Source organism: Embiotoca jacksoni, unplaced genomic scaffold (genome assembly GCF_022577435.1).
Source record: "Embiotoca jacksoni isolate LCO1_2020_lvr unplaced genomic scaffold, fEmbJac1.0.p SCAF_33, whole genome shotgun sequence".
Classification (NCBI taxonomy): Eukaryota; Metazoa; Chordata; class Actinopteri; family Embiotocidae; genus Embiotoca; species Embiotoca jacksoni.
In genome coordinates this window covers 2,198,322-2,220,920 of record NW_027185385.1, presented here as the reverse complement: position 1 = coordinate 2,220,920, position 22,599 = coordinate 2,198,322, and the positions used below count along the sequence as shown (strand labels likewise).

Genomic DNA, 22,599 nt, shown 5'->3' with positions numbered 1-22,599 from the left:
CTTTCTGCAGAAACACGTCAGCAAGCTGCTCAACAAGAAATTTATGAATTTCTCTTTCAGAAGATGACCAAAGATATGACAGAAATCCTACATGCACACATAGCATCTGTCATGTCTCTGTATCCTGTCCAACCACCAGAGTCGTCCTCCAGCTGCTGCTGTTGACGGTAAATGTTGTGTGTGCTCACCAGGTGGACAATAAGGGGAATCATCTGCTGGTCCACGAAGAGTCGTCCATCAATGTGCCCGCTATCGCTGCTGCCCACGTCATCAAGCGCTACATCGCCCAGGCCTCCGACGAGCTGTCCTTCGAGGTGACCACAATCATAGTTTGTCTTGTTGTTATTTTGAAGTCATGACATCACATCGGGGCACGTCTCCGGTCCTTTAGTAACACACTGCGATCTGTCATTTAGCTTTTCATTTATCGGTCTTTTTGAAAAACTGCAGCGTGTTCCCGGAGTTTACTTTCAATGTTCTGTAACACATCATCCTGAACTGCAGCAGCACACAACTGATCCTCAAACGAAAGCTTAATCATCCTGGTTAGGATCCATTTACAATTCAATTCCATTTTATTTATTTAATCACAAGTCATCTCTGTAAAGAGATCCACATGTTGATCGCCAGACAGAAGAACCTTCAGTCCAGATGATTTACAAAAGACCACCTTCCTTTTCCTGATGTGTTCCTGAGCACCTCACTGTCTGCTTCTTTAGGCATTTATAGATGATTCATGTTAATGTTAAAACACACACACACACACACACACAGACACACACACACACACACACACACACACACACACACACACACACACACACACACACACACACACACACACACACTCTCTCCCTGCCTCTAGATATGCACAGTTTTTCTCAGAACTGATCACGACTGAACGTTTTCACTCCCAGATCGTCATAAGAGAGAAAAAGAAGTGAAGACGTGATGAATATGTCTTCTTCAACACAAATGTTAACTGCGAGCAAACATGGCAGATGAAGATGTTTTTTGGAGGAATCCAGACTGAAATGATGCTCTTCCAGCTGGAAGTTGAACTTTCATGTTGTCCGTGTGCTGCTCTGCAGGTCGGTGACATCGTGTCGGTGATCGACATGCCTCCTAAAGAAGACACCACGTGGTGGAGGGGGAAGCACGGCTTCCAGGTACAGAGCACCAACACACCGTCTGTACTTCAGGCTGCAAACTCTTCATTAGGCTTCATCTTCAGGGTTTTCTTTTCCGAGGGCGAGAAGAGAACGTTGCTCTGTAAAGATTTCAAATACTAGTTTGATGAGAGACAGAAACGTACATAACCTCCTTCATGTGAAGCTTGTGTACAGATTACAGGGTGATGCTGCCTCCGTCTGTAACACTCAGCTGATTCATATTCCTCCTCAGTCTTCAGTACAATCCGATAACACTCTCTCTGCTGGGGAAGTTTAGTTTCAGTCCACTGTGGTTCTCTCAGCATCAAGCATTTTGCTTTCTTATGATACTAGAAATAAAGTGGAAAATTGAAATAAAGACAAGCAGATAAGGGAGTTTCCCTACATGATTCCTGCCAGAGGCTTGAAGGAAACAAACTGCAGAAAGTCCCATATTATGTAAAGTCAGATTTCTATTTTGTCTTTGACTATAGATAAGATGTATAAATCCAATGAAAGTCTCACAATGTTGAGCCCACAGAGAAAAACACACAAGCTGCGTTCAGCAACTGTGTCGTTTGGACTTCTGTGAGATTGTGATGTCACAAACTGACATGCAGGTCATTTGTCCTTTAATGTGGGAGAAAACACCAAGTGGTCATTCAGTCTCACAGCCAGCAAACTACAAGACTGACGAAAGGGTGATTGTACGATCTGTTGTATGTGGAGCTGCAGGGAGAAGATGGAAAATTATACTGAGATGGTTTTTGGTCCTTAAAGTGAACAGATGTATATTACAAATTTTCTTTCTTTAATATAGTTTAATCATATTGGAGGAGGACAATATGTCCATTTTATGTATGTGTATACCAAACACTGGTCCAGACTCAGTCAGTGGGCGTGGAGGCAGAAAACAGGCTTTAAAAGCACATGTGGAGCTGCGTTGGTGTTGTTTCAGCTACTGGAGAGGAGAAAAGAGAAATGTGATCCAGGAAGTCCAGTTGGAGTCACACATTCATGCACTTAAAGGCTTATCACACACCAAACCCAGGAGGTTCTAGTGATGAAAAGAAACATGCACCAAAAGCTTGAGAGATGATTATTAATAACCACAACATATGTCATTGCTTGTGTTTATGAAAGGATCTTCTTGCAACGATTCCTCCGGTTCATTCTGGCTCTTTACGGATCAGAGTAAATCCAGAGTCCTCATTCTGTGTGAAAACATGTTGATATGAAGCCTCCGCAGCCTGAACTAGACACATGGATAAAGTGTTTAGCGAAGGTGCAGTCTCGTTCATACAAAGTCCGCTCGTTGTGTTCGTATCCTCCTCCTGCCGCTCTGCACTGAAACAGTGAAGCAGCTCTGTACCAACAGGAATGAAGGAAAACATCACAGTTATGATGTTCTAGTCGTGTTGTAGTCGTCTCATTTGGATTAAAGCTGCAATTGAAAATGTTTTGAAGCTCATTAAGTTCTGATCTATTGGTGAGTTCAGAGACTGAATGGTGCATCAGCAGGTCCACGAGCTCGACCGCACAACCAGCTGCTGCATTAATAAATCAGGAGCTCCATAATAAACGTAGATTGTGGCCACAAAGTCGGTGAAGAAGTCAGCGCACATTTGGAGAGTAAACGAGGTGTGTTGAAGCATGAAGCCAGCGTGGGAAGAATCACAGCTGTGTACAACAGGAGTCTTTAAGTTGTAGTCAAAACAACTTCCTAACCTGCACGGGAAAATGACCGTATAAATATATTATTAATGCAGTAAATATACTGAGTATTATTTTTTTTAATATGTTAATTTGAGTCTTAAAATACAAAACGAAGTTAAAAAGAAGTGCGTCAGAAGTGTTTTCAGTGTGAGCGGCCTGACCCTCCTCTGACCCGCTGCCCTCTCTCCTCTGTGTGTTTTGGCTCGGAGCCCACAGGAAGTGGTCCTGCCAGTCGGGCTCAGTGGCAGGACGGCCGCCAGCAGCCTCCCCCTGATCCCTCCACTTATATTTCACTGGCTGCGGATGGTCGGCCTCATTTTGGATCACAGAGCTTCTTCTGAACTCTTAAAGACTGTTTCTGCTGATACATGTTGACCACGAGGACACGAAGACTTTTACATAAATCATCTTTTCTAAATGTTTTGGGAAACAGACGGATGCAGCACCCAGCTGCAGGACCCTCTGTGAGGGGTCGTAGGTCAGTCGGAGGCGGAGTCACTTGTAATGAGTACATAAGTGCAGATAATGTCTTTATCCAGATATAAAGTTTCTACAAAACTAAATTCAGCCTCCTTAAAGAGGCAGAATGAATCTGAACTGTTAACAAGGAAATAAAAAAGTTTAGAATAAAACTAAAATAGCTTAAATATGTTCGATTGTTTCTCGATCTTTGTTTTATTATCTAAAATATGACGGTACTTCCTCTAACCTCTCTCACTGCTGTCCTCTCTCCAGGTCGGCTTCTTTCCCAGCGAGTGTGTGGAGCTCATCAACGATAAAGTGCCGCAGTCCATGACCAACTCTGTACCAAAACCAGGTACTGCTCCTCCTCCTCCTCCTCCTCTTCTTCTTTCTCTTTCTCTCCCTCCTTTTCCTCCTCTTCCTCCTCTTCCTCCTCCTCCTCCTCTCGCACCGTTCACACAGGAAATGTGTTAGAAGCAGTTAATGTCTCACTGATCTCAGGAAGTGGGTCAGTCTGACGGATGATTGAGGTGTGTGTGTGTGTGTGTGTGTGTGTGTGTGTGTGTGTGTGTGTGTGTGTGTGTGTGCGCGCGCGTGTGTGTGTGTGTGTGTGTGTGTGTGTGTGTGTGTGTGTGTGTGTGCGTGTCTAACAAACTTGTTGCTTCAGTCTAGTGCATTTATATTAACATTAATAGCTCTATAGTGGATTTCTTTTAATATTTTCACATGAAAATAAATGTCCTGAGCCCTGTCAGAGGTCTTCCAAAACATAATCATCGGTTTAAAGATGATATAAGTTCAGGTCATGAGCATGTTACTGGAAACCCATAATTCTGAAAAATCATCCCCTGAAACAGCAGCTAATCATGTTATACTGACTCGGCACTATGCAAATCTGCTGCACAGCGAACAGATGAGCTCTTCATTCCACCGCTGAGAGTCTCACACACATGTAGATCATAAACCCTCTGCAGCAGAGGCTGAGGTTGAACTCTCACCTCCTCACATATCATGCTACTGTGAACAAACCCTCTCATGATCCAACCTGAACGTAGGAGTACACGTCACATCTTCCAAATCCAAACACTGATTCAACCAGCATGACTCAGTGTCACAACCATGCAAGTGGAGCCGGGGCTCCGAGCCGTCGCCAGGCCTCCCAGACTCCAGGGTCTGGATTCAACCAGGATGGAAATAAAAACAACAAGCCAAAAAAAAATAAACCCAACAACTCCACAAAATCCATGAAGGGGCAACGGGTGTTAGACAATGTCACGTTTTAAACCTTTCAGACTGCGGCTGATCGACATGCATCCTGCGGTGTTAACACCCCCAAGTTTTATCTGCTCGGCCACCCCACCCACCCCTTACCCCCTGCCCCGCTTATGAGACACGTTTCAATGCTTGTTGCTGTTTGTTTTCTTTGTTTGATTTTTGCATGTGTCCTTAATGCATCTGTATCTGCAGGACAACTACATCATTTAGATTACCTGAGTACGGTTAACAGACATCATTGTTATTGGTTAATTCATCAGCTTTATGTTGTTTGGTCTTTTATTCTACATCCTAATACCCAGAGTCTGTGTTTAGTTCTCTTAAACCTGCAGATGCCCTGTCGGCAGTAATGTTTACTGGACTCAAAATGATCCTGAATCACGTTCAATATCAGCAGCAGAGTAAATAACAAAGAGGAATGCTGTTTAAAACACCCGTGTGTGTGTGTATGTGCATCATTAACACTGTTGTTGTCTCACTGCACAGGGATGTTCAGTCGTGTTAGCATGTGTGTTGATTTGTTGCATTTGACTGTGACTCCTCTGCCTCAGCTTCCCCCTGCTCTGGCCTGCAGCCTGCTTCTTGGAGTCTCTTCCCCCCCTGTGCGTGTTGGTATACACACTTATCACCCGCCTGTCCGCTCAGCCCACCGCCACTCTCTCTCACACACACACACACACACACACACACACACACACACACACACACACACGTACGTTATGTTAAAGTTATAATCCTTAAGATTTCCGTCCCGGTGCTAACAGTGAGTTTAGTACTACAGGTCCCAGAATGCATTGCAGCCGACCTTTCTTCAGGAGTGATTGCTGTCAGCTTTTTGGCGTTTCCTGTGTTTCCACTTCATATGTTTCGTCAACTGAATATTTTACAAACTTAACACTTGGTAAAACTTGAACCCTCCCTGGAGATGTGAAGTGTTGTTTTTGCTGACCTCCAGTGGTTCAGCTCCACACCTTGTTGTAGAGACCTATAGTTGAGCTCCAGGACCTTGTGACATCACTGGTGGGCGTGGTCAGAGTTGAGCTACTACATGAAGCAGAGGCAGCAGGGAATGTTTGGCTAGCATTAAGTTTATACTGTCTGAGAGTAAACAGTGAGGCGGATATCACAGAGACGAAACTACAGACAGTAATTCTCTGTATTATTTACTGTTAACGACTGATGCATCATCAGGGGCCTGAAAAGATGAAAACTCCTCAAAAACCATTTAAATTAATGAAAATCTGAAGGATTATAACTTGAAACTGAAGTTTACGTAGGAACATTTTGTTTATTTGATGAATGCTAAGTTTCTAACACTGACAATACTTCATTATGAAACATGTTTATGTGTACACTGTTTCACAAATTATGTATTCATAAAGTCCCATTTTTCTGATTGTCCCAAAGTGTCTCTAACTTGACGTGCTTCTCTCCCTCTGCTGGTTCTCTCACGCCTCCATCATCCATCCATCCAAATATCTGTTGGTCCATCTGTCCATCGGGATGCATGCAGACTTGGAGATGGAGAGTGTAATACAGGACAGTGCATGGGTGGCCGACCCGCTAAACCACTACAGCCTGAGTTCAGGTAGACCCAAACCCCCGCGGTGTGTCGCACCACCAACCTCTAACCAAAATAACTAACCCCCCTCTGAGTGAGTGATGTGTCTGCACTGTGTAACAACTACTTTAAACTGGGAGGAGCTTCACTCTTCACACACACAAACATCTTGTGCACTTTCTGGTAAAGCTTGATGAACCGTCCTGTCTGTGACCTTTCACACACTCCACATCAGATCAGCACTCTGAAGCCTTCAGCCACATCTGGCTGCACAGACGCACTCCAGCACGTGTTTAAACTTTCTTTTACTTAAATTCCTATAAACTCCTTTTCTGTATGAAAAGCTCTGTGTGATGCAAATAACCTGTTTTCATGTGAAAGTCTTTTATTCTCTGTCTTCACTGGAACGTACTCACCGTGTAGATGTGTTAGATCGTCCAAATGAACGTTCCTCAGCCCGTTTTGCATGTTGTCTGCCTAGGAAATAGAAATGCTGTGTATGAATAGATGTTGTGGGATAACGATATACAGTAACCCCACTTTTCAAAGAGTCTTCCCCCTGCAGCCCTCTGCTCTTTTGTCTGCGTGGCCCCTCTAGGTGGATGCAGATGGCTCCAGGGGTGAGCCAGGTTGCTGCAGCGTTGCTCCGGCGGCTGAATGCAGCCTGTATCTGGACGAGGGCCAGCTGTGTTTGTGTGTCTGTTTGGTCGGTGCTGAAAGGCCGCGGCGGGGGCTCTGCGGTGCTGGGTCTCTACCGGCCTTGATTTATTTAATCCTTTTACAATGAGGGGCCTGTAAACCCATCCATTGAGCGTTAAGCTTTGTCCCGCAACAGTAAGAATCTCTGTCTCCCTCTCCATGGTGACTGAAAGAGCACATTCCTGCAGGGAGCCACGCAGCAGTGGAAAAAATATGCTTACTCTCCGTAGAGCCACTCTGCTCCGCAGTAACCTTTGGTACGTCCCAGGAAAACGCCTGCTGCACTGCTCCAGTTCACGACCGGACCATACAGGCTCGGAGCCGGTCCTCCTTCAGTTTGTGTGTTTGTGTTGTGTTGCAGTGGAAGCTGGCATCAGTAAAAGTAAACCCTTTATTTAACATCGGTTTGAAAATAAGGATTTGAATGAGTAATGACAGACTTGTTTCCTCCATAGACAGCCTAGCAGACCTACTAGTTACTGACCCAGATGTAGAGCCCTCCCACCCCCACCCCCGTCTGTTCCCCTCCTCAGCGTAGTCTTGGTCCTGTCTGGGGACCAGTGATTCGGGCAGCTGTGAGCTCACATGAGCCAGGACAGCTGGTAATGTGAGGTGGAGAGGAGAGGAAACGTGGAGAGAATGTGTGAGACAGACTGCGGTCTGTCCTGCTGTTCCAGGGGAGCTCACATCATTTCCTGGTGCTGTGAAACTGTGCACCATCCCGGTGCAGCGCTGCTCTGGAGCTTCAGACTGCAGCTTTCACCACCTTTACGTTCGCAGGTACAAACCTGTTGTTGTCTGACACTGAGCTGGATTGCGTCATTATCATGTTGTTGCTGAACGTAGAAGCGTTTAAGCAGCCGGTCGGGATTCATATGAGCTGTTTATGTTTCAGACAGACTGCGTCCTGCTCCTGTACGTTGAACTTGGCATTCAGCTGCAAAATACATTTCCTCCTCATTTCCACGTCCCGGGAGTCGAACAGATTATTCATACGCATGCAAAAGACCAGCTGTATGAAAACTAATGAAACCCGAAGCTCTCGTCCTGTTACAGAGTATCACCACTTCCTGCCTACCGAGTTCAGTATCTGAACTTCTGACGTCTGTTTCACTAATAAGGAAAATATTATTATGGCGTAGGTGTGTGTGATGCCTGAGCAAACAGAACAAACTACACGCAGCAAAAACTAAAGCTGAGTTTAGTTCTTGTTTTTTCCTCCAGTTTATACAATTTGACTCGGGTGAATTTAATGTGATTTGCTGATTAAATTGCCTTTAAATCACATGTTTGAATGTATAAATGAATAATTGTAAATCAATGTTTTATATGGATTTCAGTAGAAATTGTATCTGGACAGATTAAAAACAACCCCAACAGACATGAATGAAACCGTGACGGTTTTTCGATCTAAACACTTTTTAAAGTCTCTTTTCTCGGCTTCACTGTTTCCGTGGTTACGGCTCGCTGCTGTTGCAGGGCGGTGCAGGTGACCGGTGTTTCTCGTCCCAAAGGTCAACTCTGCTGTTTTGCCATATCTGGCATGTCAGTGTCAGACAAACTGCCTCCGACAATCCCAGCGAGATTAGATTCATAGGATTTGATCCTGAAGTCATCATATGACAACAAATCAAAGTACAAAGCATCGACTACTGTATCGTTTATTTAAAACGCTCCTCATGAGGCTCCTCTAACAGGGAACAATATGAACCTGCTGCTTACAACCACCTTCTTTAATTTGCATGACTTTCACAGTAATTTTCAGTGTGACGTCTCGTACAATTTAACTGCAAATGTACTCCGTTACACATAAAACACCTGCGTTCAAAATCCTGCTGGAATCAAAGTCGTAAATTATTATCAGTAATGTCGGCTTAAAGATTCAAAAGTAAAAGATACTGATATTATATATGACTGTTAATACTGATACAATAATGTGTACACGGCATTTTACTGTCTCAACCTACGGCTAACTAAACTAAACTAAAGAAAGAGACTTCAGACAGATTCTTTGCACTCTGAAAATATTGTAACTTTACGTCGTTGGGCTTCAGACCGGTATTAAAGTAAAACCATGTGGAGGATGTTGGAGGTGCTGACAGCTCAGAGGCATCTGAAACCTTTATATACAGGCGTGTATTTTAAAGGTGCATCACGTGAAAAACCCACTTCCCTTTTGAATTGTAGTTGAGTTCAAATGTACTTTAAAGAACTTTAGATGCTGAAGTCGGTATTTGAGTAAACGTCTCTCCAGTTTGTTAAACGTGAGTCGATCGCATGCTGTCGAAGAGTCTGAGCGAAGTCTTGTGATTCAGGACAAATTAGTTTGACTTTATTTTGACTCAACATGTCTGCTTAGTGGGTTAAACTAGTTAATGGGTTAATAGAATAATGCTCTGGGGTGGCTAAGGGGTCCTGAGGAGGTGGGGGGGATCTGACTGCAGCCAATGGGAGGTGAGATCAGGAGGAAGACAATAGCACAGGACAGGAAGTCATATCAACATATAGTTTATCAGCTCCACCTCATTTAGTTTCAATGGTTTAGAACAATTTTATTTGAACCTGTTATTGGCGTACAATTACACAATTAATCTGTTTACACATGTAACTATTGACAAATGAAGCATTTATTAACATCACAAAGAAAAAGAAGTGTGTGTGTGTGTGTGTGTGTTTGTTTGTTTGTTTGTGCCTCTTGAGGCTTGACTTCAGATGATTTTGGAGATATTTACCATATAACAAGGCAGAAATATCAAACGGGTGTTGAGCACCACGTGGATCCCTGACGGCCTGTGATGTGTTCAAACACATGATGTGCATTGACTCATCCTCCTTTTAGAGTGAACTCACTTCTCTTGTCATACGACTTCACAGCGTTTTCAGCCTCTGTGGTGCGTTGAGGAGCTACAAGAGGCAGTGAAAGTGTAGGTTGTGTTTGTCGGTGTGTGTTTGAGAGTTTACGTTGACAGTCTGTGATCGTTTGAGCCTCAGTGTATCAGCTGATCGTTGTTTCAGCTCCCTCGCGCTGTCATTTTGAACTACTTTGAGTTTTTCTTCAACTAAACTGGGACAAACACTTAGAGTCCATATTTCCGGGAGCGCTTGAAGGCATCATGAGTTTTGCGTGTGTGTGTGTGTGTGTGTGTGTGTGTGTGTGCAGACGGAGCAGAGAGGAAAGTCTCCGCTCGCTCCGTCTGAACTTTAAGCTCCTCTTATCTTCGTTAAAGACGCTTCACGGCTCTCGGAGAAGTCTCGCGGTGTTTTTAACGGGTTTTTATCGGTTAACGAAACACAAAGACTGATTGTACTTTGGACTTTTTGTTGTTGTTTCAAACCAGAAAGCCTCGAGGCAGGTCCAGCGTTATGGAGCGGAGGTAAGAGTGTGTGTGTGTGTGTGTGTGTGTGTGTGTGTGTGTGTGTGTGTGTGTGTGTGTGTGTGTGTGTGTGTGTGTGTGTGTGTGTGTGTGTGTGTGTTCGGGTTTGGACGGTTCTTCCCTGTTTGTGGACTCTGCTTCGTGTTTATAAGGAACGTTTCGGTGATGAAGGGGATTTCTGGGTCTTAAAGTTTGGAAAATTAATTCTCCTTCCCAGTATGACTCCTCATTTTTTCCATTTTCCTTCTCCTTGCACGTGTTTAGTAACTTATTAATATTATTCACATTTTCTTGTGTCCTATATTATTTATATTATGTTATTTATTATTATGTATTTATTATAATATCATTGATTTATTATAGTTATTCTATATCATTAATAATGTCAGATTTGCCAGAGGTTAGAAACTTGAAACGTTTAAAAGCTGTTGCGTTGAGTACATTTTTTTATAGTTATAATTTCACAAGTGACTTTTTTTGCTCCTGATGCTAACATCTGTATTTTGTGCTGCTTTACCGTGTGGTATACTTCCTGGGTGAGACCAGCTGAACCCCTCCTCACACACACACGCTCACACACACACACACACACACACTCACACACACACACACACACACACACACACACACACACACACACACACACACAGACGGAACAATAAGGCCCTCTGCTGCAGCTCTCGTTGCACACTCGTCTCTTCTGTCCAAACAGAGGTCCTATCAGTCATGTGGAGGTTTGGTGAGGAGGACACTGTCCTGTTGTTCACACGCTGAGCAGGAACACCAACAGGACGCGTGTTAATGGCTGGAAACACAGTTATGTTCAGTTGGAGAAGTAATGCAAACATTATCTCTGTGTAGTCGGACAAATGTCCTTTTTTATCCGTCTGAAAGCTCCACTGTTGACGGAGTTGGGACCTTCTGAATTGTCTGTTATTAAGTTGGATGCTGCAGATGTGCTGATGAGTCGGTGGACTTAAACTAACTTGGAAAATTGCAGACATTCATAGACACTCGTGATTGTTGCAGAAAGACTCAACTTTAATTTGAAGGTCCTGCAACATGAAGCCAGCATGACGTCCATTTAGAAACTCTTTCAGCTCATATATATGGATGTCAGACAATGTAATCACATCCAACAGAGAAGAGGAGGGCAGTTTGAACTTCCCGCTCCACTGCTGCTCCCGCGGGCGTCTCAGTCTCGAGGGGCTGCCGGCCGAAGGAAAGGACGTCGATGAGAGCATTGAGAGCGGCCACGCCTGCAGCCGGTTGTGTATTCAGGGAACACTCACACACGGTTGTTGTATCAGATGTCTCCGGCTGCAGGCTGCTGATTGGCTCCCCTGGCTCTGCTCTACTTTCGGAGGCAGCAGCTGAAGCTGAAATTTTCCTCCAATCTGCGAACTGTGAAAAGCTCCCGCTAACTGAAAGGAATGAGGCGGTCGGTTTTGGGTCGGCGCAGGGAAAGAGAGGGTGATGTTTGCCATTACGTCTGTAATTGTTGCTGCTGTAATGCTTGGCCTCCTTTTTGCTCCCCCCCTCCACCTCCCTCCCACACACACACACACACACACACACACACACACACACACACACACACACACACACACACACACACACACATTCTCACACTTTTTATCATCACATCCCAGCTTCTCTTGGGCAAAAACCTTGTCACAGATACAGTCAGTTAACTGAAACCTGTCAATCTTCCTCATTATAACCATCCTCCTCCTCTCTGTGCTCTCTGGGTCTTATCTGTTATATATATATATATGGAAAAAACAGGCATGAGCTGGGCCACCCTGTCTTGAATTGTCAAAACAGAAGTCCTGACTTGTCCAGAAAGACTCCAGATTTATCTGTGTTAAAGGGATATGCCACTAAACTCTGATGCTGATGTGTAAAATCTCAGTTTGGGCTTGAAACCTGCGATTCAAACTGGAAACGTTTGAAAGATGAGGACATTTATTGGCATGGAGAACTGCCCCGTGGCTTCATGGGAAATGTCGGATCCAGTGGTTTTGAAGTTGCAGAGACTCATTAGCCTGCCGTTTTCAGACCTGAGTTCACTGGGTCTGGATATGCTTCATAAAGTTGTTGCATCCTCGTGGGCACTGAAACTCTACAACTACACATTGAAAAGCCCTGGAGATTTCGCCCCCGCCACTTGTCCCTGATCGCGCCGCCCTTCAGGGTGTCAATGTTAATGCCGACAGAGTCTCCAGACTACAATCAGAGCAGAAAACTGAAGTGATGGTTTTGTGGAGGCCGACTGGGGATTCATTCTTCGTACCAAACAAACATGAAGCTCCACAACTTACTAGAAAATGTTGGATGGAAGTTGGACGTTCTTGAACCCGAACTTCACTACGAGCTGATGCTCTGACATCATTGGAGATGACACAGGAAGTGTGGTACTTTGTCAGCCTCTAATCTGTAATATTCTGACCAAACAGATGTAAAGCATTGTGTGACAGCCTCTTTATAACTGCTGTTTATTTTCCTCCAATTATCCAATGTTGACATTGTAAATATTCATATTCTTCTTGCCTCAGGAAAAACAGTTTTTCAAGGTCTGCCATGTTGATTTATTTAAATTCAGGCGTCGTTGAACACTTTGAATAATTTGAGGTGTTGCAGTGAACGTCCGTCTGTCTCTGAGTCTGCAGCTTCACTTTGAATCTGGTTTAAAATGTGTCCCCCGCCGCACTAAATCACTGGAACAGCACCTTAAGTGCTCTAAATCTCTTAATTCATGTCACAGAGCGAGTGTTAAGCGTCTTGTCAGTCCAGCTCTCCTGAACCTCGCGGCCTTTCACCGGCTGCTCTCCAGTGAGCGTCGCAGCGCCGGAGTTTCGGCCGCCGGCTGTCGTCTCCTCCGACAGCGAGTAGATGGGAGAGACGCGCTCGCCATCACCCTCCTCTTCCTCACGTCTCAGTCAGCCCGGCTTCCTAAATAAAAGCGACGTGTCAGTGTAAACCAACGCAGCCCCTCACCCCCCCGACATGATACCGAGGGCCTCAACACTCAGTAAACAACGCTGCCTCAGCGGTTTGTGTGCAGCTGCAGCAGCGCAGGAGGAGTTTCTCCCCGAGGGGAACTGCAGCTCCTCGCTTCCCTCAAATGAAACGACGGCTCGTGTTTGCAGACGCTGGCGCAGCAGCCGACTGTTGATTCAGAGATGATTGTGCTGCTTTATTAAAACTGCTCGCGGTGGACTCGGGACTCGATGTCTTCTCCCGAGAGAAAGGAGGTCATCAAATATCTGTCTGCCAAAAGAACTCCGCTTCAGTGAACAACGAGGGGCAGAAAACATCTGATAATCATTTACAGAAACCTGAAAGGAGGAAGGATGTTGTGGGCTGATCAGAGATCCAAACTCTGAGCTGCATTTCTGTAAAATCATTGAACTGTTTTTAACAATGAAATGTGACACAGCAAGTTGAATATGAACAGAAGCAGCGTCCTCCGTCTCCCCCCGACTTGCAGTCTCAGCTATATTTCTGCTCCTCTTTGACCGATGTGGATGCAGAGTAATGAATGTTGCTTGTATAGTGGAAACACTTTGTTATTGCATTTTACCTGTGTGTGCTGTTAGATTAATTCCTCTACGAAGCAACTCAGCCTCCTCGTCAGCTCATTAGTTTTACTCTGGTCATGATGTTTGCTTTCTAAATGTCCTCGATGGACTCTCAATTAGCTGCTTCTACATGCAGTTCACCTCCATCGTCTGTATTCAGCATGCAAAACGGACATTTTTACCTGATTGTCTCTATTCTGTTTAATATTAATATACACAGCAGGACAAGTGTTTCTATGATGGAGAGAAGAGCAGCGAGTGAAGAAGCAACCTCAACACTGTTTTAGGGTTCATGTTATCTTCCAAACACACAATGCAGCTTTAGTGTTCTTGAACGCAGCTTGTTTTGTTTCTGGAGCTTGTATAGTGGAAACACTTTGTAAGCGGTGGCCTACTTTCAATCGGAAGTTCAGCCGGGCAGCAGACGACAAAAACAAACCCGCATCTCTCCGAGAATTAGACGTCTGATGGAGTTTGTTCTGGTCTGAAGTGTGCAGCGGGTAAAATGAATATGATGTCAGGTCTGTGAAACCCATCAGAGGTGGAAGGGCTGCGTTCAGAATCAGTGGGAGGAATGAGTCCTGTGATGCGACGCAGAAGGTTTTCCCATCAGGCAGGCGACGCTGGCGTGGAAGTTTAGTGAAGCTTCACAGCTGGAAGAAACAATGATCAGTAAATAGGATGTGTCATAGATTGCTGATAAATCCTGATAACTGACGTCTTGTGTTGTTTTAAAAATCGTAGGAAGAGTTGTTGATGGCAGTGAGAGTTTAAACGTCCACTCGGGATCAGAGAGAGGTGAGGTGGAAACCAGGAGATCCAGGAGAGGAATGTGTTCAGTGGATCAGAGAGCAGATCACCGACCACTGGAGAGCTGGAAATGATGAGAGGATTGAGGACGCCGTTTCAGTCTTTCTCAGGAGTTAAGATGAAGTCGAACGCTTTGGAATCCAGTGGAGAAAAGGACAAGTGATGCTGCTTAAAGAGTTCAGCTGGAAAAAGTTCTGGAAAACCAGGATTCAAACAGGATTGTAGACATTTAGGTGATTGACAGAAAGCAGCGAGGCACCGTGATGCTGTTTGTCATCAACCCAGATTCAAACCACGTCTGGATGTTTTAAATGTGATTCAGTTTGGTTTGTGTAGACGCGTCTCAGTTCGAACCGAAACCCAGAGAGCAGAACCGCCAGCGCTGCTGCTGTCGTCTCACCGGTGGATGAGAGCGTGAGGGTTTTCTAGAGAGGACTTCTTTTTTTTTTTTAACAAATGTCTGGAGCCGAGGTCAGCTCTATTGTTCCCGCCTCACAAAAACATGCAGATTGTTTGATTCCCCTGAACTCCACGCTGGTGTGCAGTTTAAGGAGCTTACGACCTTTCCCAGACATTCTATCTGATTAATGCGGCCGCGTTTTTAAAAAGCTCTGCTCCTTTCTTCCTCTTGTTTTGAAGGGGAGTGTTGGATGTGGAGGATTCCTTTGTAGTTGCCCTGGAGGTGGTATTTAAGAAGCAGGCTTCTGCTTCATGGAAACTACACATGCATAAAGGAGACGGGTTTGCATTAGAATGAGCTGAAACTGTGAGCAGCTCATCTGAGGTTTCACTGCATGGTTGGATCTGGTGTGAAATCTGAGCCAATGTCAAGTCCACACTTAGCACAGAGTAGTAAACATCATATGTGGGCGGGGCCTAACGTGTGTCCTTCCTTCTGTCCTTCCCTAACTCCTCAGTGTCTAAGAAGCACGGGAAGCTGATCACCTTCTTGCGCTCCTTCATGAAGTCCAGACCCACCAAGCAGAAGCTGAAGCAGCGGGGCATCCTCAGGGAGAGGGTGTTTGGCTGTGACCTGGGAGAGCACCTGCTCAACTCTGGACATGACGGTGAGTAACACACACGCACGCACACACACACACACACACGCGCGCGGAGCAGCAAACGTTCAGATGAACGACACGACACGACTCATTCTGAAATAAAAGTGCAACAAAAGCCCAAAACGATGTTATTAATGGACAAACGTTGACAATAAACTTCAGAAAATCCGACCTGAACATGGTTGAATCTGCCGACAGGAAACAAGTTGATGCTGTTGTATGTTATTAAAATTAATTATCAAATATCTCCCCCCACCCCCTCCTGCCAGCTATCGATATTTTTTATCAAACAACCGTAGTATTTCCTGTCTTCTTTCTTTTATACTTTTGTACACTTTTATTTCCTCCTTGTGTATCCTAATGACTAATTCCTATTATTATTATTATTTGTATTATTATTCCTCTCACTGCTACGCTGCTGGACGTTTCTCTCTGAAACAGAAACACAGTTTTCCAGCTGCTGACATGAATTGTTTGCCATTTTGGTTAATACGATTATTTGCTTTCTTGTGGAGAGCTGCATGAGGAGATTGATGTGACCCGGTATGACGCTGCAGCCGGCGCCGTGAGTTCAGCTGTGCATAAAGACCGGCAGTCAGCCAGTTCTGTCAAACAGAAGAAAAACTCTCCACAAGTCACGACTCGGCGAGTTAAATGTTGTTTGTTTAATCGGTATTAAAAAAAAAACAAAGGTCATGGGGGGGTTATGTGGTGCACTGTCTTTCTTAGGATGCTGCTGGTTGCCTGGCAACCTCACAGTGATGACTTAATTGAAGTGGCCAGACACGACGCGTCGCTGTGACGTCAGCTAATGGATTTCAGTTGTTCCTCCAATGTCCTCTCTGTAATTAAGCCGTTAGCTGGAGGGAAGTCCGACCGTACGTTCATCTGCTGCAGACACATTAATTCTGTGAGCGCTCAGCAGCCGGCTGTCTGGCAGGTGAGCGGAGGGATAATGGTGTCCTGATTACACTTTAACAGCAGCTCCAACCACTTTAATGATGCTCCTCCGCTGCTCAGCATCGATCAGTCGCTTCATTTCAGCTCGTGTTGACACCAGCTGATGTTAGTGGATCATATTCTGTCCGGGTTCTCGTGTTAGCAGCACATCAGATCACAGTGAGCCCGTTTCACAAGCCTCTGGTCACCTATCAGCGTTGTGTGTTCTCTCACACATTGTGAAGGAGGAGTCGACCTTTGACCTCTGTAAATCCTGCCTCACCGTGACATGGAGAGAGATAAGGCGGTCAAACAGTCAGCAACAAAAGATTAAACTCATCTGAAGAAGAGAAGAAACACATTTAACTGTTTACAGCAAGAAATCTGCCCAGAACATCCTTTATAATTTAGCATTTTATGAAATGTTTTAATTATAGTCATCAAATATCACAAATTTAAGTTATAATCTACAGAAAAAAATATTTTTCAAATAGTTTTTTTCTGATTCCAACCTGAAGCTGGACGTCTTTTCTCTTCTGTGCTGCTTTCAACAAACTGAGACTTTAAAAGAAAAGTGAAGTAAAAAGCTGCAGCTGGATGAAATCTGGTTGATCTCCGTCGTCCTGCTCCCTCTGATCTGAATGACGATGACAGCTGAGTGTTGTGTTGGTAATTAGACTCGTGTAAAAACTGAAAGAAAGGGTGACATTTAGAAACGGAGCTTCAGGCAGAAAGACTCATCTGAAGTGTTTATATTTCAGCTGCAGCATCAGTCAGTGAAGGCCTCACGCTGTGTGTCCTCCTATTTCATCCTCTCAATTTAATTTGAATTTATTTCAAGGATGAACCACATGGGCACCACATGCTGAATGGAAAGTCATCCATTTATCTTAATGGATCCCGAGGCTAACTGCACGAGATACGAGCATCCCACTCGGCTCCTCAGAGACGTGCTTTTGAAATGAGTCATAATGTTGATGTGGAGAGCTGTAGGAGGTTTCACTGTTTTTCTGAAACGCTCCAAAAGAGATGGAGACGGCAGATTTAGTATGAAGTACCGAGTAGGCACATTTAGAGGAAATACAACAGGTTGAAATAAAGTGGAATTATCCTGCAAAAACAAAAACAGACAATGAAACAGCCAATTTATAAAAAGGCTGAAAGACTTGTGATGTAGAAAGTGTTGAGTCTCATCCAGGTGGACGTGACTGACGTGTCAGTGCTTTGCAGATGGATGTTATTCTGCTAAATTGTCCGTGTGGTCACTTGTGATATTGCAACAAAAACATCCCCTAAAATAATTTCCCCTGTAGAATAAAAGACGTCTGTAAACCTACTGAAAAGGTTGGTTTTTACTGTCAGCTGTGAAACCTTAATGCACACGACAGAGAAACAGAACCTACAGATCTTTGTGTGGTCATGTGTCAGGGGAGATATGTACATCTATGTGCCCACATCCACACGAGTCTGTGACCAAAGGTTTTTACTTCCTGTAGGTCAGTTTGGGCGTTAAAAGCCAAGTTTAAAAGAGGAAAACAACATATTTGATTTGAATTCAAGAGGAAACATTTTAGTTGTGTGTCGAACACCGAGTCCACATGTTGTGCACCTTTGTGATTAGACTCCCTCGTATCAAAACGTTCCCCGTGAGGAGCTCCAGGAGGATTTACCCGTCGTCTCCTCTGCAGGAAGCCGTTCACTCAGATCACATCCGGCCTCGTCTCCGTCTTCTCTCTGGATATGTAAGGAATGTGTCTGAACAGCTCGTCCAGCCAGAGTCCTGCTCTCTGTCATCCTCTGAATGATGTGGGAGCCCTGGGAGCCTCCTTCTACACACACACACACACACACACACACACACACACACACACACACACACACACACACACACACACACACACACACACACACACACACACACACTCCCAGATAAATACCACATCTCTGTGATTCATGGCTGAAGGAGAAGGAAGAGGCTCTGTGTTTTTCTGAGGTTTTTGTTTTTTCGTCACACAATCACTGGGTTGTTGCTTTGAAGCCGAGCGTCTGTGATTGGCTATTTCACACGCAGACATGTTAGCTCACCATTGTTATCATCCAGAAAATGGCATGTTAGAGTTGGAGAAAAGGTTAGAGCCCATCCGGCACAGAAAGAAACATAACATTTGGAAACTTTTCATGTCCACTTTACGGGGTTCAAATGTCTCCAGAAACACTTCTTCACACTTAATATTCCTGCTGAGCCTGAAGGCCCCGAGCTCACACTGACACACCGCACTCACACTCCAGAAACAGAGCCCATCTGTTCTTGACCCCGCAGCACTCAGAAGGCTGGACTAATATTGACTGAAAGAGATGACACAGGTGTTTTTTTTATTTTAGTGCCCCAGGTCCTCAAGAGCTGCACCGAGTTCATCGAGAAGCACGGCGTGGTGGACGGCATCTACCGCCTCTCCGGGATCGCCTCCAACATCCAGAAGTTACGGTAAGGAGACGCGCACACACGCACAGAGTGGGATGCAAGTCACCTTCATACAACAACTGATAACAGAAAGATGGAATCGGGGACTATTATATCTGTAAAAGACAGAATGACTTTCATCCCCTTCAAACCAGTGAGATCAGACTTCTTCTACCAGTTAATCGCTGGTCATTAAAGTTCAGACAGAACCTGGATCACAGCCCCAGAAACACGCAGAACCGTTACCTCACGAGCCGGACACGGCGCCCCAGTTGATGCTGTTCACATCGAGCTGGACAACGAAGTTTAACCCTTTCAAAAGCAGCGTCAACGTCACCGCAGATGTAGCTAGCTGAAATCCAGAAAACAAGTGCTCATAGAAATGATTGTAAATAACACACTGTTTTGTTTTTCAGACGTTGTGTTCATTTGCTCTTCAGTAATCAGATTACTCGGATAAACCAGTAACCTGCTTTCCGTAAATGTAAAGATGAGCCTGTTGATATTTGAAGCCAGTCTGTCCGACCTGTGACTGCTGCTGGAAACATTCAGGACTGCTTTAAGGCTTTTTGACACTTGAGATGTTTAGACTCTTATTCATCAAATATTTTAAACAGGAATTTTTTTTTTTGTTACACTTATGAAAGGCACATTCATTTGTTTTTATTTCAGTACAAATTAATCCAGATGAATTGAATTCAAACGTGTTTTGTTCTGAAGAATCTCAACTTCTTTGCGTTTCTACTTCTGAAACCAAACTCAACATGAAACGACTGATCACATGATGCACCAGATGAGATTTGATCTTTTAACAGAATTATGAAGCAAAACATTTCTGAGATGTAGCTCGACTTTCTTCATGTGTGAAACATTCGTCCCTCCGACTGCAGCAGTAAGTTACAGAACGACGTGTCTTCAGATCGGTCCTGTAAACCCCCCTCTCTCTTTCGTCAGGCACGAGTTTGACTCGGAGCAGATCCCCGACCTGACCAAAGATGTTTACATCCAGGACATCCACTGCGTGGGCTCGCTGTGTAAGCTCTACTTCAGAGAGCTGCCCAACCCGCTGCTCACCTACCAGCTCTACGAGAAGTTCTCTGTAAGTTCTCACATTCGCCAGCTGTTGCAGAAGTTGGTTGTTGTTCCTGTGTGTAACTCAGCACTCACACCTACAGCACGGACTCGAGCACCGCTCCATCTTTATAGAGAGAAATTAAATTCCTCAGGAATTCTTCAAATTCAGTTTTCAGTCATTCCCCACAAACACCCCTCAAATATTAGCGTTGTCTCGACACACCCTATTATTTAAACTTCACCAAACCACCCTTTGTGGGATAAAAACTTCTCCAAGCACAACAGAGAGGATGAAGTAAATGTTTGCTGGTTGTCATGGCGGCGGGTGAGAGGAGGGGTCTCCGTGGCTGCAGACCCCCGTCCCATCTGCAGCAGCAGGAACCTGCGATGAGGCCGTAGTTACTGTCGATTCACCGGTTCATCCATCTCCTCGTCTCTCTCTCTCTCTCTCCTCACTGAAGGATGCTGTATCAGCAGCGACCGACGAAGAACGACTCATCAAAATCCATGATGTCATCCAGCAGCTTCCTCCGCCGCATTACAGGTCAGTGTGGAGGCACGCTGCCCCCCTCAGGCCGGCCGAGGAACTGCCTGGTTACGGATGTGTTGTGCATTCAGCTGCGTTTGTCTGTTAAAATGAAGACTTTATGTAATGCTGCGCTGCTTTGAATGGAAGAGTTTAACGGCTCCCAGCTGATGATGAATTGAATGTCCCGTCCTTTGTGAAAGAGGACACGTGCATATTTCCGAGCGACGTTCCCCTGAGATTTGAGCTCACAGTCACTGATGGCAGCTCTGAAGAAGGAGCTCCATTGCAGCCATTCGTCTGCAGATCACTACTGGGAGCCAATTAAAACCTGAATATCTGATTCCCAGGACCCTGGAGTTCCTCATGAGACACCTTTCCCACTTGGCTGCGTTCAGCTACATCACCAACATGCACAGCAAGAATCTGGCCATCGTCTGGGCGCCCAATCTGCTCAGGTGAGAAGTCGTCCTCTCTCTCCAGTGTTTGGTGAACAGACTGTAAATCATCCCCTCAAAGTTCTCTGGAGTTGTTTTAACTGAGCACATCTCGAGATAAATCTCATGATCTTCTCAATTTGACGTACAGGTAGTGAAGATTTCTGTGTTTTCTTTTATACCACACAAGTTCTTAAAGAGCTTCATCAACCGGCTGTGTGCTGCAGGTTACATCTCTGTGCCTGAAGGAGAGGATTTAAGCAGCTGTTTTTGTTTAGCACATCATCAAAGACTGGAAATGCATTGCAAAATTATTTTACGGCGCTTGTGGAGCTTAAAATGTACCCACTTATTTGAGTGAGTACCTTGAGGTTTTCCACTTTTTCCTTGAAACTAATTTTTTCCTTTGTGTCTCTCAGGTCGAAGCAGATCGAGTCGGCATGCTTCAGCGGCACAGCAGCTTTCATGGAGGTCCGGATCCAGTCGGTGGTGGTGGAGTTCATCCTGAACCACGTGGACGTGCTCTTCAGCACGAAACTCAGCTCACTGATCAGAGAGGGAGCAGGTGAACAGACGCTTCACACCTTCTGTCAGACAAATAGAAACTTCACCGCTAAACATCTTCCTCTCACGCCACCAGGTCACAACTCTTTGTCACGACCAAAGTCTCTGCTGGTCAACTCACCTTCCACCAAACTCCTGAGTCTGGAGGAGGCCCAGGCCCGGACCCAGGCCCAGATCAACTCCCCCGTCACGGAGGACAGCAAGTACATCGAGGTGGGAGAAGGTCCGGCCGCCCTGCAGGGCAAGTTCCACACCGTCATCGAGTTCCCCACCGAGAGGTTCGTTCACTCGTCGTCCTCATTCGTTGATTATAACTTCATAACGTGTAGATTAGAGGCACTTCTTGTAGACTGCAGACATTATTGGAAAAAAATCAAGAGTGCGTTGGTCTGTGGCTCCCTCTGCTGGATTCTTCCTCCTCCTGCAGCAGGTTTAAATGAACCCTGTCAGTGAACATGATCTGATCCACCATCATTTTTTAATCCCAGGAAAAGGCCTCCTATTAAATCCAAGAAGTCTCCTGTGGGTAGTTGGCGTTCCTTCTTCAACCTGGGAAAGTCTTCCTCCATGTCCAAGCGCAAGCTGCACCGCAACCCCAGCGAGCCCAACGAGCTGAAGGCCATGGCTCTGGCTGGTGAGTCAAGATGAAACATTAAAAACAGTCTTCAGATACTTTGAAATGTGCAATGACGAGATCTGAATGGACCGAACCGGGCTGATAGTGGTGCGTGTTGGTGGTCATGTTTCAGGAGGAAGAGGAGACACGGCGACGTTGAGGTCAGCCAAAAGTGAGGAGTCGCTGAGTTCCCTGCACAACGTTGAAGGTAATCATTTGTCTTCGAACGAGCTCCGTCCACATTTCTGTCTGTTCTGCAGAGGATATTGTTTCTGATACTCTCTCGTCC

General features: G+C 45.1%; 1 protein-coding gene across 10 annotated transcripts in view; it reads left to right on the top strand.

Annotated features, from left to right (window-relative positions):
- Positions 1-22,599, top strand: part of arhgap32b (Rho GTPase activating protein 32b) — a 99,855-nt gene that overhangs the window by 70,129 nt on the left and 7,127 nt on the right. For 3 of the 10 annotated variants that reach the window (XM_069165144.1, XM_069165143.1, XM_069165149.1), the window contains 13 exons: positions 192-314; positions 1,092-1,169; positions 3,603-3,684; positions 5,156-5,206; positions 6,118-6,192; positions 15,550-15,699; positions 19,015-19,117; positions 20,048-20,192; positions 20,629-20,711; positions 21,044-21,151; positions 21,550-21,972; positions 22,183-22,328; positions 22,444-22,518. In XM_069165144.1, coding sequence (XP_069021245.1) covers positions 192-314; positions 1,092-1,169; positions 3,603-3,684; positions 5,156-5,206; positions 6,118-6,192; positions 15,550-15,699; positions 19,015-19,117; positions 20,048-20,192; positions 20,629-20,711; positions 21,044-21,151; positions 21,550-21,972; positions 22,183-22,328; positions 22,444-22,518 — 1,642 coding nt within the window. The other 7 variants (XM_069165146.1, XM_069165148.1, XM_069165145.1 and 4 more) reach the window with 7 other exon arrangements.